The following is a 24,072-nucleotide window of genomic DNA, read 5'->3' as shown; positions in this document are numbered from 1 at the left end:
TGGCCTGTTTCTGTGCTGCAGATTCTCTCGATAATTGTGGATATAACAACCTTTCGACAATGACTGTGGAGGCTCACACGTTATAAATGGTCAATTGAGTGAGATGTCCCAACACTACTTTGAAACAGTGGCTGTGGGATCTTTTATATCCACCTGAGAGAGCAGACAGGAGTTCAATTTAACAATCTCATCCAAAAGCCTCTGAGTGCAGTGTTACACTGGGGGTGTTATCTGGGATTTTGAAAGGAATTGGTAAGGAGTCTGGGACAGGGGGACTGAAGCTTAACATCAGAGACAGACCAAGCAGAAAAGAAATTAGGAAACGCTTCTTCACACAAAGTGTGGTAGAAGTGGGGAACTCTCCTCCATGAAAAGCAGTCGTTGATGAGTTTCAATTGATAATTTCATGGAGTTTGATTTTTGGTAGCTAATGGTGTTAAGGGAAATGGAGCCAAGGCAGGTGGATAGAGTTAATATACTGATCAGTCATTATATGGCAGGACTGTCACGAGGGGCTGAATGGCCTCCTTCTGTTCCTATATTCCTATTCTGAATGCTGAAGTCCATGCTGAAGTCTCAGAAGGAAGAGTGCTGCCTGCTGAGCTAGGGCTGGCAAAGGACAGCAGATTGTCTTCAGTAGGAGTGCATTTTTCTGGCATGGATATGCTGGGCTGAATGGCCACCTTCTGTGTTGTAAATATTCTATCTTCCAATGTTTTATGTTTCAGGTGGCTCTCAGATCCCATTCTCAGCCATTTACAAGACCAAGTCTTTCAAGGAGCCTCAGATCCAGGTGTACCTCCCTGGAGAACCTATCAAAGCCCATGTGGTGGAGGTGGAACGATTCACTTCTACATCAAAGGTGAGGGTCTCAGTACTAAGAACTAAACCATAGCTTTGCTTCTGTCGCTACTAACCCACGCACAAATTTTATTTTAGATTTGTTCATGGGATGTGGGCTTCACTGGCTAGGCCAGCATTTATTGCCCATCCCTAATTGCCCTTGAGAAGGTGGTGGTGAGCTGCCTTCTTGAACTGCTGCAATCCCTGTGGTGTAGGTACACCCACAGTGCTGTTAGGGAGGGAATTCCAGGATTTTGACTCAGCGACAGTGAAGGAACGGCGATATATTTCCAAGTCGGGGTGGTGTGTGACTTGGAGGGGAACTTCCAAGTGGTGGTATTCCCATTGTCTGCTGCCCTTGTCCTTCTAGGTGGTGGAAGTTGCAGGTTTGGAAGGTGCCATCTAAGGAGGCTTGGTGAGTTGTGGCAGTGCATCTCATAGCTGGTACACACTGTTCCCAATGGGTGTCAGTGGTGGAGGGAGTGAATGTTTAACATGGTGGATGGGGTGCCAGTCAAGTGGGCTGCTTTGTCCTGGATGTTTTGAGCTTATTGAGTGTTGTGGGAGCTGCACTCATCCAGGCAACTGGGGAGTATTCCATCACACTCCTGACTTGTTCCTTGTAGACGGTGGACAGGTTGCTGGGTAAAACAGACCAGCCTCTGTGGCAATGAGGGTTGCCAACCCTCCAGGTTCATCCTGGAGTCTGTAGGAATTAAAGGCTAATATTCCAGGACACCCCTGTGAACAAAACTCTGGGGGAAAATAGTCCATGCATCAAAAAATTTTGTCTTTACAAAAAAATTTGTTTATTAGTTTGAAAAGTATCAGATCTGGGTAAAGGCTAGTTGGAGGTCACATGACAAAACCTTCAAGAATATGTCCAATTAGAGTTGGTATCCAGATTCAAGGCCTCTTCAATATTGGTTTCCACAGATATAAATGTGTTAGCTGTAGGTCACTGGATGGCATTTGTGCCTCTGAAGGTGAAAGTTCAACGTTCCACTCCCGAGAATTGGAATTGCAGAATGATCGTTTAGCCCATCATCCCTGTGTTAGTTCTTCAAAAGAGCTATCTAAATAATGCCGCTCGCCTGCTGTCATCCATTGCCTTTTAAATATTTATTCAATTCCTTTTTGAAAGTTCCTATTGAATCTGCTTCCACCGCTCTTTCAGGCAGCACATTCCAGATCACAACAACTCACCACATTAAAAATGTCTCCTCGTCTTCCCTCTAGATACTTTATCAACCTGCTTGAATCTGTGCCCTCTGGTTACCAACTCTCCCACCAATAGAAACAATTTCTCCTTATTTACTCTATCAAAATCCCTCATGATTTTGAACAGCTCAATAATTTCGCCCCTTAACATTGTCTGCTGTAAGGGGAGCAACCCCAGCTTCCACAGTCCCTCCACATAACTGAAGTCCCTCGTCCCTGGGACCATTCTAGTAATTCTCCTCCCCACCCTCTCCAAGGCCCTTCCTAAAATGTGAAGTCCAGAATTTGAAACAGAATACTTCAGCAGAGCTTTAACCAGTGTTTTATAAAAGTTTAACATAACTTCCTTACTCATGCACTCTGATGCCTCTATTTATAAAATCCAGAATCCCATATGCTTTTTTAAGTTAACTCGCCCTGTCGCCTTCAAAGATCTCTGCATACGTACAGCACTCCTACACTCCCTTTAATATTGTACTATCTGGTCTATGTTGCCTCTCGTTCTTCCTGTCTAAAATGTATCACTTCACAATTCTGTGTTAAGTTGCATTGCCATGTGTCTGCCTATTTACCAGTTTGTCCTCTTGAAGCCCGTTACTACCCTCCTTATTATTTCTACATTCAGAGTTTTGTGCCATCTGCAAACTTTAAAATTCTGCCCTTTATACACAGTCAAGGTCATTAATATATATCAGAAAGAGCAGCGATCCTAACACTGACTCTGGGAACACCACTGCACACCAAAAAAATCAACCATGACACTCTGCTTTCCCTCCCTGAGCCAGTTTTGTACCCATACAGCCATTGCTACTTTAACCCTGCTAACAAGTGTATTATGTGTGCTTTAATTAGATGCCTTTTGAATGTCCATATGTAGAACATCAATCACACGACTTTCATTAATTACTACAATAAAGAACTCAATCAGGTTAAATACAATCAAATCAAATGCAATTTCCTTTTTACAAATCATGCTGCTTTCACTTATTAATCCATATTTTTACGAATGCCAATGAATATTGTCTCAATGCTTCCTCACCATTGACATTCAGCTGACTGGCCTATTGCGGGTTCATCGCTGGGTTTATCCCATTGCTTTTTTTGACCAGATGTGTAACATTTTGGCAACCTTCCAGTCCTTTGGTGCCACCCCTGTTGAGAATTGGAAGATTGTGGCCTAGAACCGTTACAACTTCCATTATTATTCTGCTCACCTTTCCAGGATGCGTCCCAGCTGGACCTGGTGACCTATCCACCTTCAGCACATAAAGCCAGGCTCACAATCAGTGAAATGCTAAGGGAGTGCTGCACTATCAGAGGTGCTTATTTTTGGATGAGTCATTAAAACTGACCGTATCCACCCTGTCACTCTGCACTTGACTGGAGTGTGGGGCAGTGAACAGTCATGCTGCTTGGCACCTCTTTGCTCTTCCCATTCCCTGTATATTTCAGAGCTGCCACTATTACACATGGTTTAATTTCTGTTTTATTTTCTTACCCATTTGCATCACCAGGTCCCAAGCCCTAATGTCTACACCATCCAGTTGAAACATGGAGAGTTCACCTGGCACGTCAAGAGGAAATTCAAGCATTTTCAGGAACTTCACAGGGAGCTTCTCCGATATAAAGCCTTACTGCGCCTGCCAATCCCAACACGCAGGTAACCTTAAACCTGGAGTGCACCAATGGGAGTCGTAGTGGGTACTGTGTTCTCAGGGTATGGGCTATTGAGGGGTGCCCTCCCAATCCCTTTCTCTCTACTTTGTTTAGTTCCTCCTTCCATTCTTTTTCCAAGGAGGGGTTTGTGGGAATGAGGATAAACCCAGCAAACACCCCCTCCATTTCACCACTGTCCCTCCAGCCTGGGCCAGGCATCTTCCATCCTTGTTTTTGGCGAGGGAAGGAGAGAGGCTGGCAGCACGGATACACCCCTACACCGCAGGAGGACTCCAGCACTCAGGCAGCTGCCCCGGAATCCTGAAAGGCCACAACCTTTGGGAGAGTTGTGGGCAGGAGACATAAAGAAATGAACACGGGAAACAGGGGAGTAGATTTCCAACTTAAACCCCAAATGCAAAGCCAGCTTTGTGAATTGGCCACCCATTCTAGAGAGTGCCGCAGTGAACGTTTAATACAATTAACAGTGAGGGACTTTTCTAAATCAGAGGAAGGAGAAACCACCAGGCCCCTCAAGCCTTTATTCGCTGAATTGTATTTTTAACACCAGCATTTGAATTTATTTGGGTTAATGGAGAGTAAGGTTGGAATTTTGCAACCCCGTTGGGGTTGGGTGTCATGGTGGGCGCAAGGGGACGGTATGGCGAGAAGGTCAAAGGTCAGTTTGCAATCGTCTGTTCTGCCCGTCAATGGCAGGTGGCTTTTCCCGCTGTCCAACATCGGGATCCTAATTTCAATGCATTTGTATCTCATCATCTTGCCTGCCCGCTGGAATCGAACCCCACCCCCCCCCCACACTGGATCATCTGGGCATCTCGGCGAGCACAACCGAGCATAAGTGACTGCAGCTGGCGCCCTGCACTTCGCTCGGGACTTCGAGGTTGGTCTGCCTGCCTTGCTTCGGACAGCACTCGCGGTCACCAGCTCCAGGCTTCCCAGGCAGCACCGCATCACTTTTGGGGCCACTCACGGGCAGGTCTTTACCCTACCAGGCCCAGCCTTAAGGTGGGGATGGCTTTTCATTGGCTGCAGGGCGAGGGCTCGCTTGGGGGAAGGGGGAGAAGTGGCCTCAGGCAACGGAAGAGGCTGCAGGGCGAGGGCTGTACTGGGTAAGGGGAGGGGGAAACAGGGTGTGTATGAGGGTGCCGAGGGCTGAGGAGGCAGCATTCAGAGGAGGTGAGGTCAGATGGAGATGTGAGGGTGTGTGTGTGAGAGAGAGTGGGTGGTGATGTTCCTTGAGGCTGGCAGTGAGTGAGATGCCAGTGAATGTGTGATGGGCTTGTGAGTGTGGGAGTTTAGAGTGATGAGATGGTTGCCTTACCCTGGCGGCACAGATGAGGTCATTCATCCTCTCTCTGCACTGGATGGCCAACCTCTTCTGTGCAGCATTGGCACTGACCACCTCTGCCATCACCTGCCAAGCTGGAATGTTGACACTGACGGGCCTCCTGCGGCCCGAGACTGGGAGTACAGGATGCTGTAGCAGGCCTCCACACTGTCCAAAAGGCATTCCACAGATGCGTCAGAACAGTGATGGGCTGCAGTCTTCTTGCCTTTCAGGACCATGTCTTCTGTACAGCAGCCCTGGCTGCAAGCATTGAGAGCTGTGCGCATGGCTGCAGTTCAAATCTGGTGCCCAGCGTGGGAAAGCGGTGAGGTGACAGCGTGGTGGGCAAATCTGAGGAAACTGCCCAGTGAAACGGTGTGTTTCCCTCCATTACATCAATAACGAGGTGGGAGGGGGACGATGCGGTGTGAAAACCCGCCATTGCAGCCAGCTGGTTTTCTACATCCGCTACTGCAGTTAGTGCAAGTCTGGGATGATTCCACTCAGAGACTTTTTTTTGTTGGGGGGTGCTCAGGGGTGCGGTGGGTGCTTGATTTGCATGTCCAAATCTCTTGGAAAGTCGTCACAAGCATCTGTTGCCTGAGTTTCTTCAATGAATTCTTTTATTCTCCACCCATGACCATTTTTTCTCTCCCTCTCCCACCCCACCTCATGCCTTACTCTCAGCTACCCGGAGCCCGAAATTCCTCCCTATACCTGCCCGCCTCTCGACCTCTCGTTCTTCCTTTAAGACACTCCTTAAACTCTAACTGGCCTCTTTCACCAAGTTTTCGATCACCTGTAATAAGATCTCCTTATGTACCTCAGTGTCAGTTTTGGGTTGATAGTACTCTTGTGGGTAATTTTACTATTTTAGTGCGCTCATGAGATGCAGTAGACCCAGGCGTGGGGCAGAAAGATATAGGAACAGGATGAGGCCATTCAGCCTCTCCAGCCTGTTTCGCCATACAATGAGATCATAACCAATCCATATCTTATCTGCATTTAACCTCTTTGGCTCCCAATATACTTGCCTTGCAAAAAAAGCATTCGATCTCAGATATAAAAGCATTTATTGAGTCCTCAGCACCTGCTGCTTTTCGTAGGAGAGAGTTTCACACCTCTTCAATCTTTGCATGAAGACCTGTTTCTGAAATATCCTGTTGAATCAGTAGCTGAATTTTGAATTCAAGAGCAATAACTGGTTCAGAGTCTTGCAACAGAGGAAGTGAAACACCCACTGGACTCAACTGGAATTTCGCTAAATGAACTATAGGACCCCAAACAGTCAGAGAGAAATAGAAAGGCAGATCTATAGGCAAATTTCAGAGAAGTGTAAAAATAATAGGGTAGTAATAGTGGGGGATTTTAACCTCCACAATATTAACTGGGTTAGTCATAGTGTGCTAGGTTTAGAGGGAGTGGAATTCTTAAAATGCATCCAGAAGAGCTTTATAAGCCAGTACGTAGAAGGTCCTACAAGAGAGGGGGGCGGTCCTGGACTTAATTTTAGGGAATGAAGCCGGGCAAGTGGTAGAGGTATCAGTGGGGGAGCATTTTGCAGGTAGTGACCCTAACTCCGTTAGATTCAAGGTTGTTATGGAAAAGGACAAGGATGGGCCAGAGTTCTAAATTGGGGACAGAATTAATCCACACTTCTAGAGGCAGGGACTACACAAAGGCAGTCAGCATGGTTTTGTTAAAGGGAGGTCATGTCTGACCAATTTGATTGAATTTTTCAAAGAGATGACCAGGTGTGTAGATGAGGGAAATGCATTTGACGTAGTCTACTTGGACTCCAGCAAGGCTTTTGATAAGGTCCCGCATGGGTTCCACAGGGATCGGTGTTGGGTCATTTGCTGTTTGTGGTATATATAAATGATTTAGGCTTGAATGTAGGGGGGTTGATCAGTAAGTTCGCAGATGACACAAAAATTGGTGGGGTGGTAAATAGTGAGGAGGATAGCCTTAGATTACAGGAGGATATAGATGGGCTAGTCAGATGGGTTGATTAGTGGCAAACAGAATTTAATCCAGATAAGTGTGAGGTGATGCACTTGGGCAGGACAAACAAGGCACGGGAATACACGATGAATGGTAGGACCCTGGGAAGTACCAAGGATCAGAGGGACCTTGGTGAGCATGTCCACTGGTACCTTAATGTAGCGAGATAGGTAGATAATGTTGTTAAGAAGGCATATGGGATACTTGCCTTTATTAGCCGAGGCATAGAATATAAAATCAGGGAGGTTATGCTGGAACTGTGTAAAATGCTGGTAAGGCCACAGCTAGAGTACTGCGTGCAGTTCTGGAATCTGCATTATAGAAAGGATGTGATTGCACTAGAGAGAGTACAGAGGAGATTTACCAGGATGTTGCCTGGACTGGAGAGTTTTAGTTATGAGAAGAGTTGGATAGACTGGGGTTATTTTCCCTGGAGCAGAGGAGATTGAGGGGGGACATGATTGAGGCGTAAAAATTATGAGGAGCATAAATAGGGGAGACAGGAAGGAACTTTTCCCCTTGGTGGAGGGATCAATAATCGGAGGAATAGGTTTAAGGTAAGGGGCAGGAGGTTTAGAGGGGATGTGAGGAAGAGCTTTTTCACCCAGAAAGTGGTGGGAATCTGGAACTCACTGCCTGAAAGGGTGATAGAGGCAGAAACACTTATAACATTTAAGAAGTATTTGGATGTGCACTTGCGATGCCATGGCATACAAGGTTATGGGCCTAGTGCTGGAAAATGGGATTAGAATAGTTAGGCACTTGTTTAACCAGAGCAGACTCGATGGGCCAAAGGGCCTTTTTCTGTGCTATTGACCTCTATGACTCTATAAATTATAGAGATGGAGCGGTGTTTGTAATTGCGCTTCACAGTGTCTCAGACATACTCCAAAGCACCTCACAGACAATTAAACTGTCACCGCTGTTGTAATTTAGGGAATTGTGTATAGCAAGATGCCACACATTTTTTAGCAGCGCTTTTTGAGGAGGCAGTGTTGTCCAGCGTGCCTACATTACTGCATGCCCTTCAGTGAATGCTGTGGAATCTTTAACATCCACTTGACCAGTTGAACAGGCAGATAAGGTGCTGATGTAACCGGGTGGGGGGGAGGGAGAAAGGGTGAGGCGAGCAAAATAGAAATGCAAATTTGGATTCTATTTTGGGGATTATGGAATTTGACCCCCATTCCCTTTCGAAGATTAAACGGATGGGTAACGCCCATGAGAGGGAAGAGTGTACATGCATTGTGGAACTTTCCTGGGCTGTCATTATTATGATAGAATCTTTTGTCTTCCAGTTACACAGTGAGGAGACAGACGGTGAAACGAGGAGAGCCCAGGACAATGCCGACACTGCCTCGGAGCTCGGACAACATCGTTAGAGAAGAGCAGATTTCTAGCCGACGGGTACGTGTCATATGATGGTGCAGCCGGGTACAGGTATGGGTGACAGGTACGGTAGGAGGTACCAATTACAGATACAGGTGCTGTGTCAGCGACTCGTTGCTGGAACTAGGTATGGGCACATTGGCTCCCAGCCTTGCACCACCTTGATTTTAAATTTCACCTATCCTTGTTTTCAAATTCTTCCTATCTCTGTAACATCCTCCTTCCTCTTGTCACCAAAAGATCGTAAGAAATAGGAGCAGGAGTAGGCCATTCAGCCCCTCAAGCCTACTCCACCAATCAACAAGAACATGGCTGATCTAATTGTGGCCTTAACTCCACTTTCATGTTCGCTCTCATAGCTCTTGACTCCCACGTCAATCAAAAATCTGTCTTTTTCCTTTATTCATTCGTGGGATGTGAGCGTCGCTGGCCAGACCAGCATTTATTGCCCATCCCTAATTGCCCTTGAGAAGGTGGTGGTGAGCTGCCTCCTTGAACCGCTGCAGTCCCTGTGGTGTAGGTACACCCACAGTGCTGTTAGGGAGGGAATTCCCGGATTTTGAGCCAGCAACAGTCAGGATGGTGAGTGGCTTGGAGGGAACTTCCAGGCAGTAGTGTTCCCATGTGTCTGCTGCCCTTGTCTTTCCAGATGGTAGTGGTTGTGGGTTTGGAAGGTGCTGCCTAAGGAGCCTTGGTGAGTTAAAGCAGTGCACCTTGTAGGTGGTACACACTGCTGCTACTGTGTGTCGGTGGTGGTGGGAGTGAATGTTTGTGGATGTGGTGCCAATCAAGCAGCTGCTTTCTCCTGGATGGTGTCAAAGTTCCTGAGTGTTGTGGGAGCTGCACTCATCCAGGCAAGTGGAAAATATTCCATCACACTCCTGACTTGTGTCTTGTAGATGGTGGACAGGCTTTGGGGAGTCAGGAGGTGAGTTAATCACCACAGGATTCCCAGCCTCTGACCTGCTCTTGTAGCCACAGTATTTATATGGCTAGTCCAGTTCAGTTTCTGGTCGATGGTAACCCCAGGATGTTGCTGGTGGGGGATTCAATGATGGTAATGCCATTGAATGTCAAGGGGCAATGGTTAGATTCTCTCTTGTTGGAGATGGTCATTGCCTGGCACTTGTGTGGCATGAATGTTACTTGCCATTTGTCTGGATATTGTCCAAGACTTAGTCAGAGTCATAGAGGCCTACAGCACAGGAAAAGGCCCCATCAAGTCTGCACTGTTCAAACAAATACCTAACTATTCTAATCCCATTTCCCAGCACTGGGCCCATAGCTTAGTATGCTATGGCATCGCAAGTGCACATCCAAATACTTCTTAAATGTTATGAGGGTTTCTGCCTCCACCACCCTTTCAGGCAGTGAGTTCCAGATTCCCACCACCCTCTGGGTGAAAAAATTCTTCCTCACATCCCCTCTAAACCTCCTGCCTCTTACCTTAAACCTATACCCCCGGTTATTGATCCCTCCACCAAGGAGAAAAGTTCCTTCCTCTCTACCCTATCTATGCCCCTCATAATTTTATACACTTCAATCATGTCCCCTCTCAATCTCCACTGCTCCGGGGAAAATAACCCTAGTCTATTCAATCTCCCCTCATAACTAAAACTCTCCAGCCCAGCAACATCCTGGTAAATCTCCTCTGCACTCTCTCTAGTGCAATCACATCCTTCCTATAAAGTGGATTCCAGAACTGCATGCAGTACTGTAGCTGTGGCCTTACCAGTGTTTTACACAGTTCCAGCATAACCTCCCTGATCTTACATTCTAAACCTCGGCTAATAAAGGCAAGTATCCCATATGCCTTCTTAACCACCTTACCTACCTGACCCACTACCTTAAGGGACCCATGGACATGCACACCAAGATCCCTCTGATCCTTGGTACTTCCCAGGGTCCTACCATTCATTGTGCATTCCCGTGCCTTGTTTGTCCTGCCCAAGTGCATCACCTCACACTTATCTGGATTAAATTCCATTTGCCACTGATCAGCCCGTCTGACCAGCCCATCTATATCCTCCTGTAATCTAAGGCTATCCTCCTCACTATTTACCACCCCACCAATTTTCGTGTTATCTGCGAACTTACTGATCAACCCTCCTACATTCAAGCCTAAATCATTGATATATATCACAAACAGCAAATGACCCAACACCGATCCCTGTGGAACCCCACTGGACACAGGCATCCAGTCACAAAAACACCCCTCAACCATCACCTTCTGCTTCCTGCCACTCAGCCAATTCTGGATCCAATTTGCCAAATTGCCTTGGATCCCATGGGCTCTTACCTTCGTTATCAGTCTCCCATGCAGGACTTAATCAAAAGCCTTGCTGAAGTCCAAGGAGACGACGTCAAATACATTTCCCTCATCTACACACCTGGTCACCTTTTCGAAAAATTCAATCAAATTGGTCAGACATGCCCTCCCCTTAACAAAACCATGCTGACTGTCCTTAGCTAATCCCTGTCTCTCCAAGTGTAGATTAATTCTGTCCCTCAGAATTGCTTCCAATAGTTCCCCAGCACTGAGGATAGACTGACTGGCCTGTAGTTCCCTGGTTTATCCCTGCTCCTTTCTTGAATAACGGTACCACATTGGCTGTCCTCCAGTCCTCGGGCACCTCTCCTATGGCGAGAGAGGGATTGAAAATTATTGCCAGCACCCCTGCTATCTCCTCGCTTGCCTCACTCAACAGCCTGGGATATATTTCATCCGGGCCTGGAGATTCATCTACTTTTAAGCCTGCCAGACCACTTAGAACCTCCTCCCTTTCTTTACTAATTTCTTTAATTATATCACAGTCCTTCTGCCTGATTTTCATACCCACGTTGTCCCTCTCTGCTGCTTTTTCAGGCAGCCAGTGAGACACCTGCTGAAAATGGAAGCTTCCACCCAATGGGTTAAAGCTGGTCTGAGATTCTGTTTTGCAGCGGGCATTGACCATGTGGGGTATCTCTCACATGGGGCAGAATTTAATGCCCTCCTCCAAGCCAAGTTTGGAGGCAGGAGGCGGAGCATATAATGGAGCTGGAAGGTGCACGTTGGGGACTCTGCTGCCTTCCTGTATCTGCCCCAATTAACCCAGGGTTGGGAGGCTGATTAATGCCCACTTAAGGCCTTTTTCCCAATGCTGGGAGCCTCAATTGTAAACACTGCTGAGTTTGCTTACAGCTCCCAGAGAGGAGAATGTGGTCCCTCACAGGCAGGCTCTCTGTCCGAGCAAGGAAATTAGCATCGGGTTGCCCACTGAGACCCACCCTCTGCCCTTTCTCCTGACACCCCTGTCCACCCCCTTCAGCCAGTGACTGCCCCCCACCCCCCCCCACCCACCCCCCCGCCCCCGTGGCCCCCATCGTGACCTCCCTCACCTGTGGCCTGGGTTCTTCACTGGCCCCGGGCCTCTGGTAGGTGCATTTCCAGCAACTACGACTACCCCTCCAGTAATGCTGACAGCAATGAGGAGCTGCCAGCCCCTGATTGGCGGGCAACCCTTGGCAGGTGCCCCCGAGGCTCTTGATCCTGATCTTCCACCAGCCGTTTAAGTGCCTGATTGACCCTTAGTGTGGCAGAACCTTCTTCAAAAGAGGTGAGGCAGGTCTCCAGCTGCCGGGCGAGACCTCCCTTAAATTCCGCCCCTAGTGCCTACAACAACAACAACAACAACTTGCATTTATGTAGCCCCCTTACTGTAATAAAACGCCCCAAGGTGCTTCACAGGATTGTGATCAGGCAAACTGTGACACCGTGCCATAGAAGGAGATATTAGGACAGGTGACCAAAAGCTCAGTCAAAGGGATAAGTTTTCCTTGGATTCTTAAAGGAAGAGGGAGAGACACAGGGGTCGAGGGAGGGAATTCCAGAGCTCAGACCCTCGGCACATGAAGGCACGGCTGCCCTTGGCGGTTTGAAAACAGAAATGTGCAAGAGGCCAGAGTTGGCGGAGTGCAGAGATCTCAGAGGGTTGTTGCATGTTAATAGTCAGAGGCTGGGAGAGTATAGGCCAGGTAAATGATGGCCAATTTCCTTCCTGCCTTCAAGGGCATTAGTGAACCAGTTGGGATTGTATAACAACCCAACAGCTTCACTGCCACCGTTTAAACGCTTTTTACTGCCTGATTTCTTTATTAAGCTGATTTGAAATTTTTATACTGTTATTTATTTAATTATTTATTCTTTATTCTTGTGTTGGGCTTTCAAGTCACGTTTTGTGGATTATTCTTCGTCCTGTAACTATACACCTAAACCCGACAGACCTGCATTCTGACATGCCCTCCTCACGCTGGACCCACAAACCTGGACAGTTTGGCTCCTTTTTTTATTCAGGTTTCCTAAAATCCTTTTTCTTCCGTTCACAGAAACAACTGGAGGATTACTTGACCAAGTTGCTCAGGATGCCCATGTACAGGAACTACCATGCAACCGTAAGGCTTCTCCCGATTGCACGTGTTCTGCCTGTTGATTGAGGTGCTCAACCGAGGCCCAGCCCTCAGCATTTACTCCATTGCCCCGGCCAATAGTCACAAACGAACAGAAAAAGCCTTCTCCTGCAAAATAAAACCATCATAATCCACCATTACTTCACAGGATGGAATTGGGGGTAAAAAAAAAAAAATGTGTTGAGTTTTAAAGCATAGTTTATTTACGCAAGTTAAAAATAAAGAATCTGAGGCACCGGACAACTCAGATGTTGCCTCCCGCAAATTTCACCAGCCGACCTTGATAATTCATGAACGAGCCAGACGTTTTGGAAAGCCTTTGATCGGTTTCTGTATCCGTGAAAAGGCAGCATTATCAGAACAAGGCAGGGTCATGGGCTGGGAGGATTTTGGAATTGTAAATGCAATCAGGCTTGTTAAGGAGAAAGCTGTGACGCTCAAAAGGTTAGCGATGCTGGAAGTCAGTAAAAAAACATCTTGTATAAGTCTAGAAAGACAAGCCGTTGATGAGAGGAAATGTGTTTCATTTGTGTCTTTCAAACATGGTCATCTTAAATCAATCTTACAGCACAGGGTCTGAGCAGGCACTCGAACAGCAAGGCTCAGATGCATGAGGTCAGCAGGGTTGCAACCTTAAAATCAGGTCCAGGTCATTGGGGAGTGAAGTTAGGAAACACTGCTTCTGGGTGGTAGAAGTGTGGAACTCTCTTGTACAAAAAAGTGGTAGATGCTGGGGCTCAATTAATAACTTTTAAATCTGAGATTGACAGATTTTTGCGAGGCAAGGGTTATTCTGATAATGCTCCCTTTTCACAGGTAGAGCCATAGAAAAGCTGCGGTGCAGAAAGAGTCCATTCAGCCCATCGTGTCTGTACCAGCCAAAAAGAGAAAAAAGAAACTAGCCGCTCATTTTGAATCCCACTTTCCAGCCCCTGGTCCGTAGCCTTGCAGGTTACAGCACTTCAGGTGCAGATCCTGGTACCTTTTCAGTGAGTTGAGAGTTTCAGCCTCAACCACCAACTCAGACAGTGAATTCCAGATGCCCACCACCCTCTTGGTGAAATAATTTTTCCTCATGTCCCCTCTAATCCTTCTACTAATCACCTTAAATCTATGCCCCCTGGTAATTGACCCCTCAGCTAGGGGAAACAAGCCTTTCCTGTCTACCCCATCTAGACCCCTCATAATTTTGTACACCTCAATTAGGTCACCCCTTAGCCTTCTCTGCCCTAAGGAAAACAACCCCGGCCTATCCAATCTCTCCTCATAGCTGCAATTTTCAAGCCCTGGCAACATTCTTGTAAATCTCCCCTGTACGCTCTCCAGATCAATTATGTCCTTCCTGTAATATGGTGACCAGAACTGTACATAAAGTTCCAGCTGGGGCCTGACCAGTGCTTTATACAGTTCCATCATTACATCCCTGCTTTTGTATTTAATACATTGCCCAATAAAGGAAAGCATTCCATGTGGTTTCCTGACCACCTTGTCCACCTGTTCTGCCACCTTCAAGAACCTGTGGACATGCACTCCAAGATCTCTCATTTCCTCAACCCCTCTCAATAACTTCCCGTTTATTGAGTTTATTGTTTGCCCTCCTCAAATGCATTATCCCACACTTTTCCGGATTGAATTCCATTTGCCACTTCTCCACCTGCTCAACCAAACCATTGATATTATTCTGGAGTTGACAGCTATCCTCTTCAATATCAACTACATGACCAATTTTTGTCATCTGCAAATTTCCTCCCACATTTAAGTCTACATCATTAACATATACAACAAACAGCAAGGGCCCCAACACTGAGCCCTGTGGAACACCACTGGAAACAATTTTCCATTCACAGAAACATCCATCAACCATTACCCTTTGTTTCCTGTCACCGAGCCAATTTTGGATCTAACTTGCCACCTTCCCCTGTATCCCATGAGATCTCACTTTCTGACCAGTCTGCCATGTGGGACCTTGTCAAATGCCTTACTGAAATCCATGTAGACAACATCCCCTGCACCATTCTCATCAATCCTCCTTGTTACTTCCTCAAAAAATTCTATTGTTAGTAAGACACGATCTTCCCCTAACAAACCATGCTGACTGTCCCAGACCAATCTGTGCCTTTCTAAGTGACAGTTTATCCTGTCTCTCAGAATTGATTCAAATAATTTGCCCACTACCGAAGTCAGACTGACCGGCCTGTAATTTTCTGGCCTATCCCTCACACCCTCTTTAAAGGGATCAAAGATTCTCCAAAGCTGTGGGTGTGAAAGGTACGCATTTTTGCTCTGTTTACAGTGGCTGCTTTTGCAGCTCTGACTTTCAATACTACCCAGATAGATCAAAGGTCAGTGCGAGATAACACCCAGAGAATGACTCAGGCCATCGTGCTGTGTGACTGATGTCGCTGAAGCTAAGAGGATATTTATAGCTCGCTATCATTCACGAGGCAGCCGTGTTCTGTTGAGATGGTGAAGGACCCAGGCGCTGATAACCATATGTCCTGCCTTATTCATGCCGCTGATGTGCTCCTTCTGTGAGTGTTGCTGGGGGCCAGTGAGTGATACTCTCACCTCCACGTCAGAAGGTTGTGGATTCACATTCAACCCCAGAGATGTGAACATATAATCCAGGCTGATTGTCCAGTGCAGCACTGAGAGAGTGCTGCCATGTTGGAGGAGCCATCTTTAGGATGTGACCAAGGCTTCTTCTGTCCTTACAGGTGAATGTAGAAGATCCCACAGCACTATTTCGCAAAAGAATAGGGGAGATATTCCCCGTGTCCTGGCTAATATTTATCCCTCAATCAACATCAATAAAAACAGATGATCTTGTCATTATCACACTGCTGTTTGTGGGAGCTTGCTGTGCACAAATTAGCAGCTGTGTTTCCTACATTACAGTGGTGACTGCATTTCATTGGCTGTGAAGTGTTTTGAAATGTCCTGCAGATGTGAAAGGCTTTGTATCTTTTCTTTTTGCAGATGGAATTTATTGGCATCAATCAGCTCTCATTCATTCATCATCTCGGACCAAAGGGCCTGTAAGTGAGAATCAGTCTTTTGACACTCTGCTACCCCTCATGCAATGTTTTGGGATCACAATTACATAGAACCTTAGATCACAGAGGAAGGCCATTCAGCCCACCGTCTGAGTGACACTGTCTAGAATGTCTACCACTCCACACTATTCCCCGTAGCCTCTCTTGTGAGCTTCATTATACGTTCCTTATTCTGACTAGCCTAGCTCAGAGCTACACAGGACCATGTGCTGAGTTTGATGATCGAGTCGGGGTGTCACAAGGACTCAGAATCACAGAATTGTTGCAACACAGAGAGAGGCCATTTGGCCCATTGTGTCTGCACTGACACTCTGTAGGAGCAACTCACCCAACTCCATTCTGTCACCTTCTCCCTGTAACCTCGCACATTTTTCCTTTTCAGATGATAGTCAATTCCCCCTTGAACATACAAACAAAGGGCAGGAGTAGGCGATTTGGCTCTTCGAGCCTGCTCTGCCATTTATTAAGATCATGGCTGATCTAATAGTAACCTCAAATCTTGCTGACCAGGAATCTATCCACCTCGGCCTTAAAAATATTCAAAGGTTCCGCTTCCACCACCTTTTCAGGAAGAGAGTTCCAAAGTTTCGCGACCCTCTGAGTGAAAAAATTTCACCTCATCTCCATTTGAAATGGGCGACCTCTTATTTTTAAACAGTGACCTAGATTCTCCCACAAGAGGAAACATCCTCTCTACATCCACCCTGTCAAGACACCTCAGGATCTGATCTGTTTCAATCATATCACCTCTCACTCTTCTAAACTCCAGCAGATACAAACCTAATCTATCCATTGCTTCTTTTGCCAATTACCTTAAACCTGTGGCCTCTCATTCTCAATCCTTCCACCAATGAGAACCGTTTCTCCCTACGGATTTTGAACACCTCTATCAAATCTCCTCTCAAACTTCTCTTCTCCAACGAAAGCAGTTCCAACTTCTCGCTATCGACATAACTGAAGTTCCTCATTCCTGGGGCCATTCTCATGAATCTTTTCTGCACTCTCTCTAATGCCTTCCATACCTTCCTAAAGTGTGGCACCGAGAACTGGACGCAATACTCCAGCATCCCAAGGTTAGGCCTTGGAAAAATCAGCAGGATCCTGCAGCTGATCACTGCCCAGGAGGAGAAAAGCCAGGAAACTACTCTTGCAGCACAGATGCTTAGAAAAGGTACAGCAGTGTAGTGGTTATATCACTGGACTAAAATCCAGAGGGATACAGGAGTGTAGTGGTTATATTACTGGACTAAAATCCAGAGGGATACAGGAGTGTAGTGGTTATATTACTGGACTAAAATCCAGAGGGATACAGGAGTGTAGTGGTTATATTACTGGACTAAAATCCAGAGGGATACAGGAGTGTAGTGGTTATATTACTGGACTAAAATCCAGAGGGATACAGGAGTGTAGTGGTTATATTACTGGACTAAAATCCAGAGGGATACAGGAGTGTAGTGGTTATATTACTAGACTAAAATCCAGAGAGTTACAGGAGTGTAGTGGTTATATTACTGGACTAAAATCCAGAGGGATACAGGAGTGTAGTGGTTATATTACTGGACTAAAATCCAGAGGGATACTGGAGTGTAGTGGTTATATTACTGGACTAAAATCCAGAGGGATACAGGAGTGTAGTGGTTATAATACTGGACTAAAATCCAGAGAGTTACAGGAGTGTAGTGGTTATATTACTGGACTAAAATCCAGAGGGATACAGGAGTGTAGTAGTTATATTATTATATTACTGGACTAAAGTCCAGAGGGATACAGCAGTGTAGTGGTTATATTACTGGACTAAAATCCAGAGGGATACTGGAGTGTAGTGGTTATATTACTGGACTAAAATCCAGAGGGATACAGCAGTGTAGTGGTTATATTACTGCACTAAAATCCAGAGGGATACAGCAGTGTAGTGGTTATATTACTGGACTAAAATCCAGAGGGATACAGGAGTGTAGTGGTTATATTACTGGACTAAAATCCAGAGGGATACAGGAGTGTAGTGGTTATATTACTGGACTAAAATCCAGAGGGATACAGGAGTGTAGTGGTTATATTACTGGACTAAAATCCAGAGGGATACAGGAGTGTAGTGGTTATATTACTGGACTAAAATCCAGAGGGATACAGGAGTGTAGTGGTTATATTACTGGACTAAAATCCAGAGAGATGCAGGAGTGTAGTGGTTATATTACTGGACTAAAATCCAGAGGGATACAGGAGTTTAGTGATTATATTACTGGACTAAAATCCAGAGGGATACAGCAGTGTAGTGGTTATATTACTGGACTAAAATCCAGTGGGATACAGAAGTGTAGTGGTTATATTACTGGACTAAAATCCAGTGGGATACAGCAGTGTAGTGGTTATATTACTGGACTAAAATCCAGAGGGATACAGGAGTGTAATGATTATATTACTGGACTAAAATCCAGAGGGATACAGGAGTGTAGTGGTTATATTACTGGACTAAAATCCAGAGGGATACAGGAGTGTAGTGGTTATATTACTGGACTAAAATCCAGTGGGATACAGGAGTGTAGTGGTTATATTACCGGACTAAAATCCAGAGGGATACAGCAGTGTAGTTGTTATATTACTGGACTAAAATCCAGAGGGATACAGGAGTGTAGTGGTTATATTACTGGACTAAAATCCAGAGGGATACAGGAGTTTAGTGGTTATATTACTGGACTAAAATCCAGTGGGATACAGCAGTGTAGTGGTTATATTACTGGACTAAAATCCAGAGGGATACAGGAGTGTAATGATTATATTACTGGACTAAAATCCAGAGGGATACAGGAGTGTAGTGGTTATATTACTGGACTAAAATCCAGAGGGATACAGGAGTGTAGTGGTTATATTACTGGACTAAAATCCAGTGGGATACAGGAGTGTAGTGGTTATATTACCGGACTAAAATCCAGAGGGATACAGCAGTGTAGTTGTTATATTACTGGACTAAAATCCAGAGGGATACAGGAGTGTAGTGGTTATATTACTGGACTAAAATCCAGAGGGATACAGGAGTTTAGTGGTTATATTACTGGACTAAAATCCAGAGGGATACAGGAGTGTAGTGATTATATTACTGGATTAAAATCCAGAGGGATACAGGAGTGTAGTGGTTATATTACTGGACTAAAATCCAGAGAGTTACAGGGGTGTAGTGGTTATATTACTGGATTAAAATCCAGAGGGATACAGGAGTGTAGTGGTTATATTACTGGACTAAAATCCAGAGGGATACAGGAGTGTAGTGGTTATATTACTGGACTAAAATCCAGAGAGTTACAGGAGTGTAGTGGTTATATTACTGGACTAAAATCCAGAGGGATACAGGAGTGTAGTGGTTATATTATTATATTACTGGACTAAAGTCCAGAGGGATACAGCAGTGTAGTGGTTATATTACTGGACTAAAATCCAGAGGGATACAGGATTGTAGTGGTTATATTACTGGACTAAAATCCAGAGGGATACAGGAGTGTAGTTGTTATATTACTGGACTAAAATCCAGAGGGATACAGGAGTGTAGTGGTTATATCACTGGACTAAAATCCAGAGGGATACAGCAGTGTAGTGGTTATATTACTGGACTAAAATCCAGAGGGATACAGCAGTGTAGTGGTTATATTACTGGATTAAAATCCAGAGGGATACAGGAGTGTAGTGGTTATATTACTGGACTAAAATCCAGTGGGATACAGAAGTGTAGTGGTTATATTACTGGACTAAAATCCAGAGGGATACAGCAGTGTAGTGGTTATATTACTGGACTAAAATCCAGAGGGATACAGCAGTGTAGTTGTTATATTACTGGACTAAAATCCAGAGGGATACAGGAGTGTAGTGGTTATATTACTGGACTAAAATCCAGAGGGATACAGGAGTGTAGTGGTTATATTACTGGACTAAAATCCGGAGGGATACAGGAGTGTAGTGGTTATATTACTGGACTAAAATCCAGAGGGATACTGGAGTGTAGTGATTATATTACTGGATTAAAATCCAGAGGGATACAGCAGTGTAGTGGTTATATTACTGGACTAAAATCCAGAGAGTTACAGGGGTGTAGTGATTATATTACTGGATTAAAATCCAGAGGGATACAGGAGTGTAGTGATTATATTACTGGATTAAAATCCAGAGGGATACAGGAGTGTAGTGGTTATATTACTGGACTAAAATCCAGAGAGTTACAGAGGTGTAGTGATTATATTACTGGATTAAAATCCAGAGGGATACAGGAGTGTAGTGGTTATATTACTGGACTAAAATCCAGAGGGATACAGGAGTGTAGTGATTATATTACTGGATTAAAATCCAGAGGGATACAGGAGTGTAGTGGTTATATTACTGGACTAGTAATCCAGAGGGATACAGCAGTGTAGTGGTTATATCACTGGACTAGTAATCCAGAGGTATACAGGAGTGTAGTGGTTATATCACTGGACTAGTGATCCAGAGGGATACAGGAATGTAGTGGTTATATTATTGGACTAAAACCCAGGAGGATATCGGAGTAAAAATTGAAATTAAAATCTGGATTATCAAAGCAGGATCAGGAAGCCTACACCTGGATGAATTCCAGGCCCAGAGCCTGTGCCTGAACTGTCTCACTCTTGCAGCGCTCTTTTTAAGTTCAAATGGCCTAATTGGCCACGAGGCGAGCTAAGTGCCCAATTCGAGATGCCGTGTGCCTCCACCTGGGGGGAGCTGCCTGTCTGGTGCCAGCAGCAAAGGCAGACGGCAGACATGTTGGGGACTGTCTTGGTCTTGCCCATTAGAGCAGGCAGCTCCTCGCAGGGCAGCAGTGTACATGGGGCTGGATAGGACCATGCAGGAGAAGTGAAGTCCCATTGCTCACACAGGAGCAGGGAGACCCCAGAGAAAAAACAAAAAACAGGTCAAAATCCAAAGAGAGAGAACCTTTAATTGTCCCCATGATGAAACCTGATGGCTGTGCGCCAGACTGTCCGATTAACCAAAATAAAGTTGAAAAGCTCCATCCTAAACTAGGCTGACCCCGATGGGGCGTTAATGGGTGTCCAGCGCTTTCCCCATTCCCTAGTCCATCCCAGGCGTCAGTTTGAAAATTGCAAAATAACCTGAGGAGTCAGGATCCTGAGGCAACCTCCAGAACCCCGACTTTGAAATCCCGTCCACATGGGGTAACAACCCTGCGGTCAGTTGAAAATCCAGCCCCGGGCCTCAGGAAAAGCGGCCACGACCCTGTCGGTTAGTCATGAAAACCCAACTGGCTCCCGAAAATTATTTATGGAAGGAATCCCATTCCCCACCACCCCTCCCACCTCCCCCAACACCCCTCACCCCCCCTTTCCTGGCCTGGGCCAATAGGTGACTCCAGGTGCTCGTCCAAGTAGCTGACTCTTAACTTCTGGCATGGTCAGTCAGTTGCATCAAAAAGAAGATTAAGGGGGTATTTACTCGAGGCGTTCAATATCATGAGGGGTTTTGATGGAATAACGGGGGAGAAGCTGTTTCCAGTGGCAGGAGGGTGGGTAACCAGAGGGACACAGATTGAAGAGAATTGGGAAAAGAAGCAGAGCTGAGGGTTGGAGGAGTTTTTCACACAGAGATTTACGATGATGTTGGAGGTGTTGCCACTGGAAGCAGTTTCAATGGTAATTTTCAGAAGGGAATTGGGTAATTAGGTGAACAGGAAAGATTTGCAGGGGTGTGTGGAAGGTGCAGGGAAAATCGGAGTAATAGGATCGGTGTCAGAGAGCTGGTGCAGTTATGATGAATCAAATGGTTCCCTTCTCTGCTGGCTTGTCCTATGGAATTTCAGCCGAATCAGATTCCAAGTGAATTTATTCTCAGCCTCATCACCAGACCTGTTGTTTATCTTTGTTGGCTACAATTTTCCATTCACACCAGACTTCTTGAAATGGAGGCTTCCAGTGAATGGCCACATGAGTAGAGAGATACATGGGTGTGTGTGTGTGTGTGTGTGTGTGTGTGTGGTGTGTGTGTGTATGTGTGTGTGTGTGTGTGTGTGTGTGTGTGTGTGTGGTGTGTGTGTGTGTGTGGGTGTATGTGTGTGTGTGTGTGTGTGTGTGTGTGTGTGTGTGTGTGTGTGTGTGTGTGTGTGTGTGTGTGTGTCAACTTCCTGTGGGTCCTGGAATTCTCATTCAGGGGACAAGGTGGGAGACAGGAGCAGTGGGAGATTTGACATGTCTCTGGATGAGTGCAGCTCCAACAACACCAAAGAAGCTCTACACCATCCAGGACAAAGCAGTCCGCTTGAAGGCACCCCTTCCATCACCTTCAACATTCACCCCCTTAACCACTGATGCACAGTGGCAGCAGTGTGTGTACCATCTACAAGATGCACAGTAGAAACTCACCAAGGCTCCTTCGACAGCACCTTCCAAACCCATTTACCTGGAAAAACTCAGCAGGTCTGGCAGCATCGGCGGAGAAGAAAAGAGTTGACGTTTCGAGTCCTCATGACCCTTCGACAGAACTAGTCCAGTTCTGTCGAAGGGTCATGAGGACTCGAAACGTCAACTCTTTTCTTCTCCGCCGATGCTGCCAGACCTGCTGAGTTTTTCCAGGTAATTCTGTTTTTGTTTTGGATTTCCAGCATCCGCAGTTTTTTTGTTTTTACCTTCCAAACCCATGACTGCTACCATCTAGAACGACAAGGGCAGTAGATTGATGGGAACACCACCAACTATGAGTTCCCCGCCAAGCCACTCACCAACCTGACTTGGAAATATATTGCCCATTCCTTCACTGTCGCTGGGAAAATCCTGGAACTCCCTCCCTAACACCACTGTGGGTGTACCTACACCACGTGGACTGCAGCGGTTCAAGAAGGCAGCTCACCACCACCTTCTCAAGGGCAATTAGGGATGGGCAATAAAAACCGGCCTAGGCAATGATGCCCACATCCTGTGAGAATAAAATAAATGGTAGGAAAATGGGAACAGATATATAACTCACGTTGCCAACTCTGATGGACATATCCGTGGAGGATTGATCATATGGTGTCCTCTCGCTAACTGCCCCGCCCCTACACTTCTGTCATTGGCTACCTGACATGTCCATCTGACACCATCCTGCCTTCCCACAGCCAATCAGAAAGGAAATAGCCTCTTCATTACCTCAATGGCTGGTTCTTGACCTTAAGTCAAACAACTTTTTCTCACCATTCTCCAATACTTCTATTATTAATAACAACAGCATTCAATGAAAATTTGTTACAGACAATTTTTTTTTAATGCCCCAGTCATTTTCCTCCCTAAGTTTTGCTCCGAACAGTGTCCTGGAGATTAATCTCCAAATTTCCAAAGAGGGGACGGTCTACATCTGAACCAGAGCGGGACTAACATCCTTGTAGGCGGGTTTGCTAGTGCTGTTGGGAGGAGTTTAAAGTAATTCGGCAGGGGGAGGGGACACAGAATGTTAGCAGAATAGGGACACATCATAATACAGTAAAACAATCAAGTCAGAGGGAGTAAAGCTGCATTAAGTTTCAAGGGAGTAAGGCAAGGCTGGATAGCCCCTACTTTAATGCCAGGAGTATTACAGGTAAAACGGATGAGTTAAGGATGAGGATTGACATGTGGAATTGTGATATAGCAGCCATCACAGAGAAGTGGTTGAGGGAAGGGCAAGATTGGCAGCTCAACATTCCGGGATATAGAATCTTCAGGTGAGACAGGGGAGGGGGTAAAAGAGGACGAGGTGTTGCATTATTAGTTAAGGAATCAGTTACTGCAGTAAGGAGAGATATCTTGGAGGGGGCATCGAATGAAGCTTTGTGAGTAGAGTTTAGGAATAACAAAGGGGCAGCCACATTGTTAGGTGTTTATTAAAGACTCCCAGATAGTCAGCAGGAAATTGAGGAGCAATATGTGTACAATTTGCGGAGGTATGTAAAAACAGTAACAATAGGGTAACTATATTAGGTGATTTCAACTTTCCCAACATTAATTGGGATAGACATAGTGTTAAGGGCTTGGATGGAGTGGATTTCTTGAAATGTGTAGAGGAGAACTTTTTATGTCAATATGTAGAGGGTCCAACAAGGGTTGGCACAGTGCTGGACCTAATTCTGGGGAATGAAGC

At 45.7% G+C, this 24,072-nt stretch overlaps 1 protein-coding gene across 4 annotated transcripts in view; it reads left to right on the top strand.

The window, feature by feature from the left end:
* Positions 1 to 24,072, top strand: part of LOC121274091 (phospholipase D1-like) — a 139,934-nt gene that overhangs the window by 43,403 nt on the left and 72,459 nt on the right. For 3 of the 4 annotated variants that reach the window (XM_041181255.1, XM_041181262.1, XM_041181248.1), the window contains exons 3-7: positions 729 to 862; positions 3,579 to 3,724; positions 8,371 to 8,479; positions 12,830 to 12,895; positions 15,890 to 15,948. In XM_041181255.1, coding sequence (XP_041037189.1) covers positions 729 to 862; positions 3,579 to 3,724; positions 8,371 to 8,479; positions 12,830 to 12,895; positions 15,890 to 15,948 — 514 coding nt within the window. Of the gene's footprint in view, positions 1 to 728; positions 863 to 3,578; positions 3,725 to 8,370; positions 8,480 to 12,829; positions 12,896 to 12,925; positions 13,072 to 15,889; positions 15,949 to 24,072 lie in introns of those variants that run through there. The other variant, XM_041181271.1, reaches the window with a different exon arrangement.

This window comes from Carcharodon carcharias, chromosome 2, assembly GCF_017639515.1.
Source record: "Carcharodon carcharias isolate sCarCar2 chromosome 2, sCarCar2.pri, whole genome shotgun sequence".
Taxonomy (NCBI): Eukaryota; Metazoa; Chordata; class Chondrichthyes; order Lamniformes; family Lamnidae; genus Carcharodon; species Carcharodon carcharias.
Note: the sequence above shows the minus strand (reverse complement) of the source record. Positions and strands in the feature narration are given on the sequence as shown.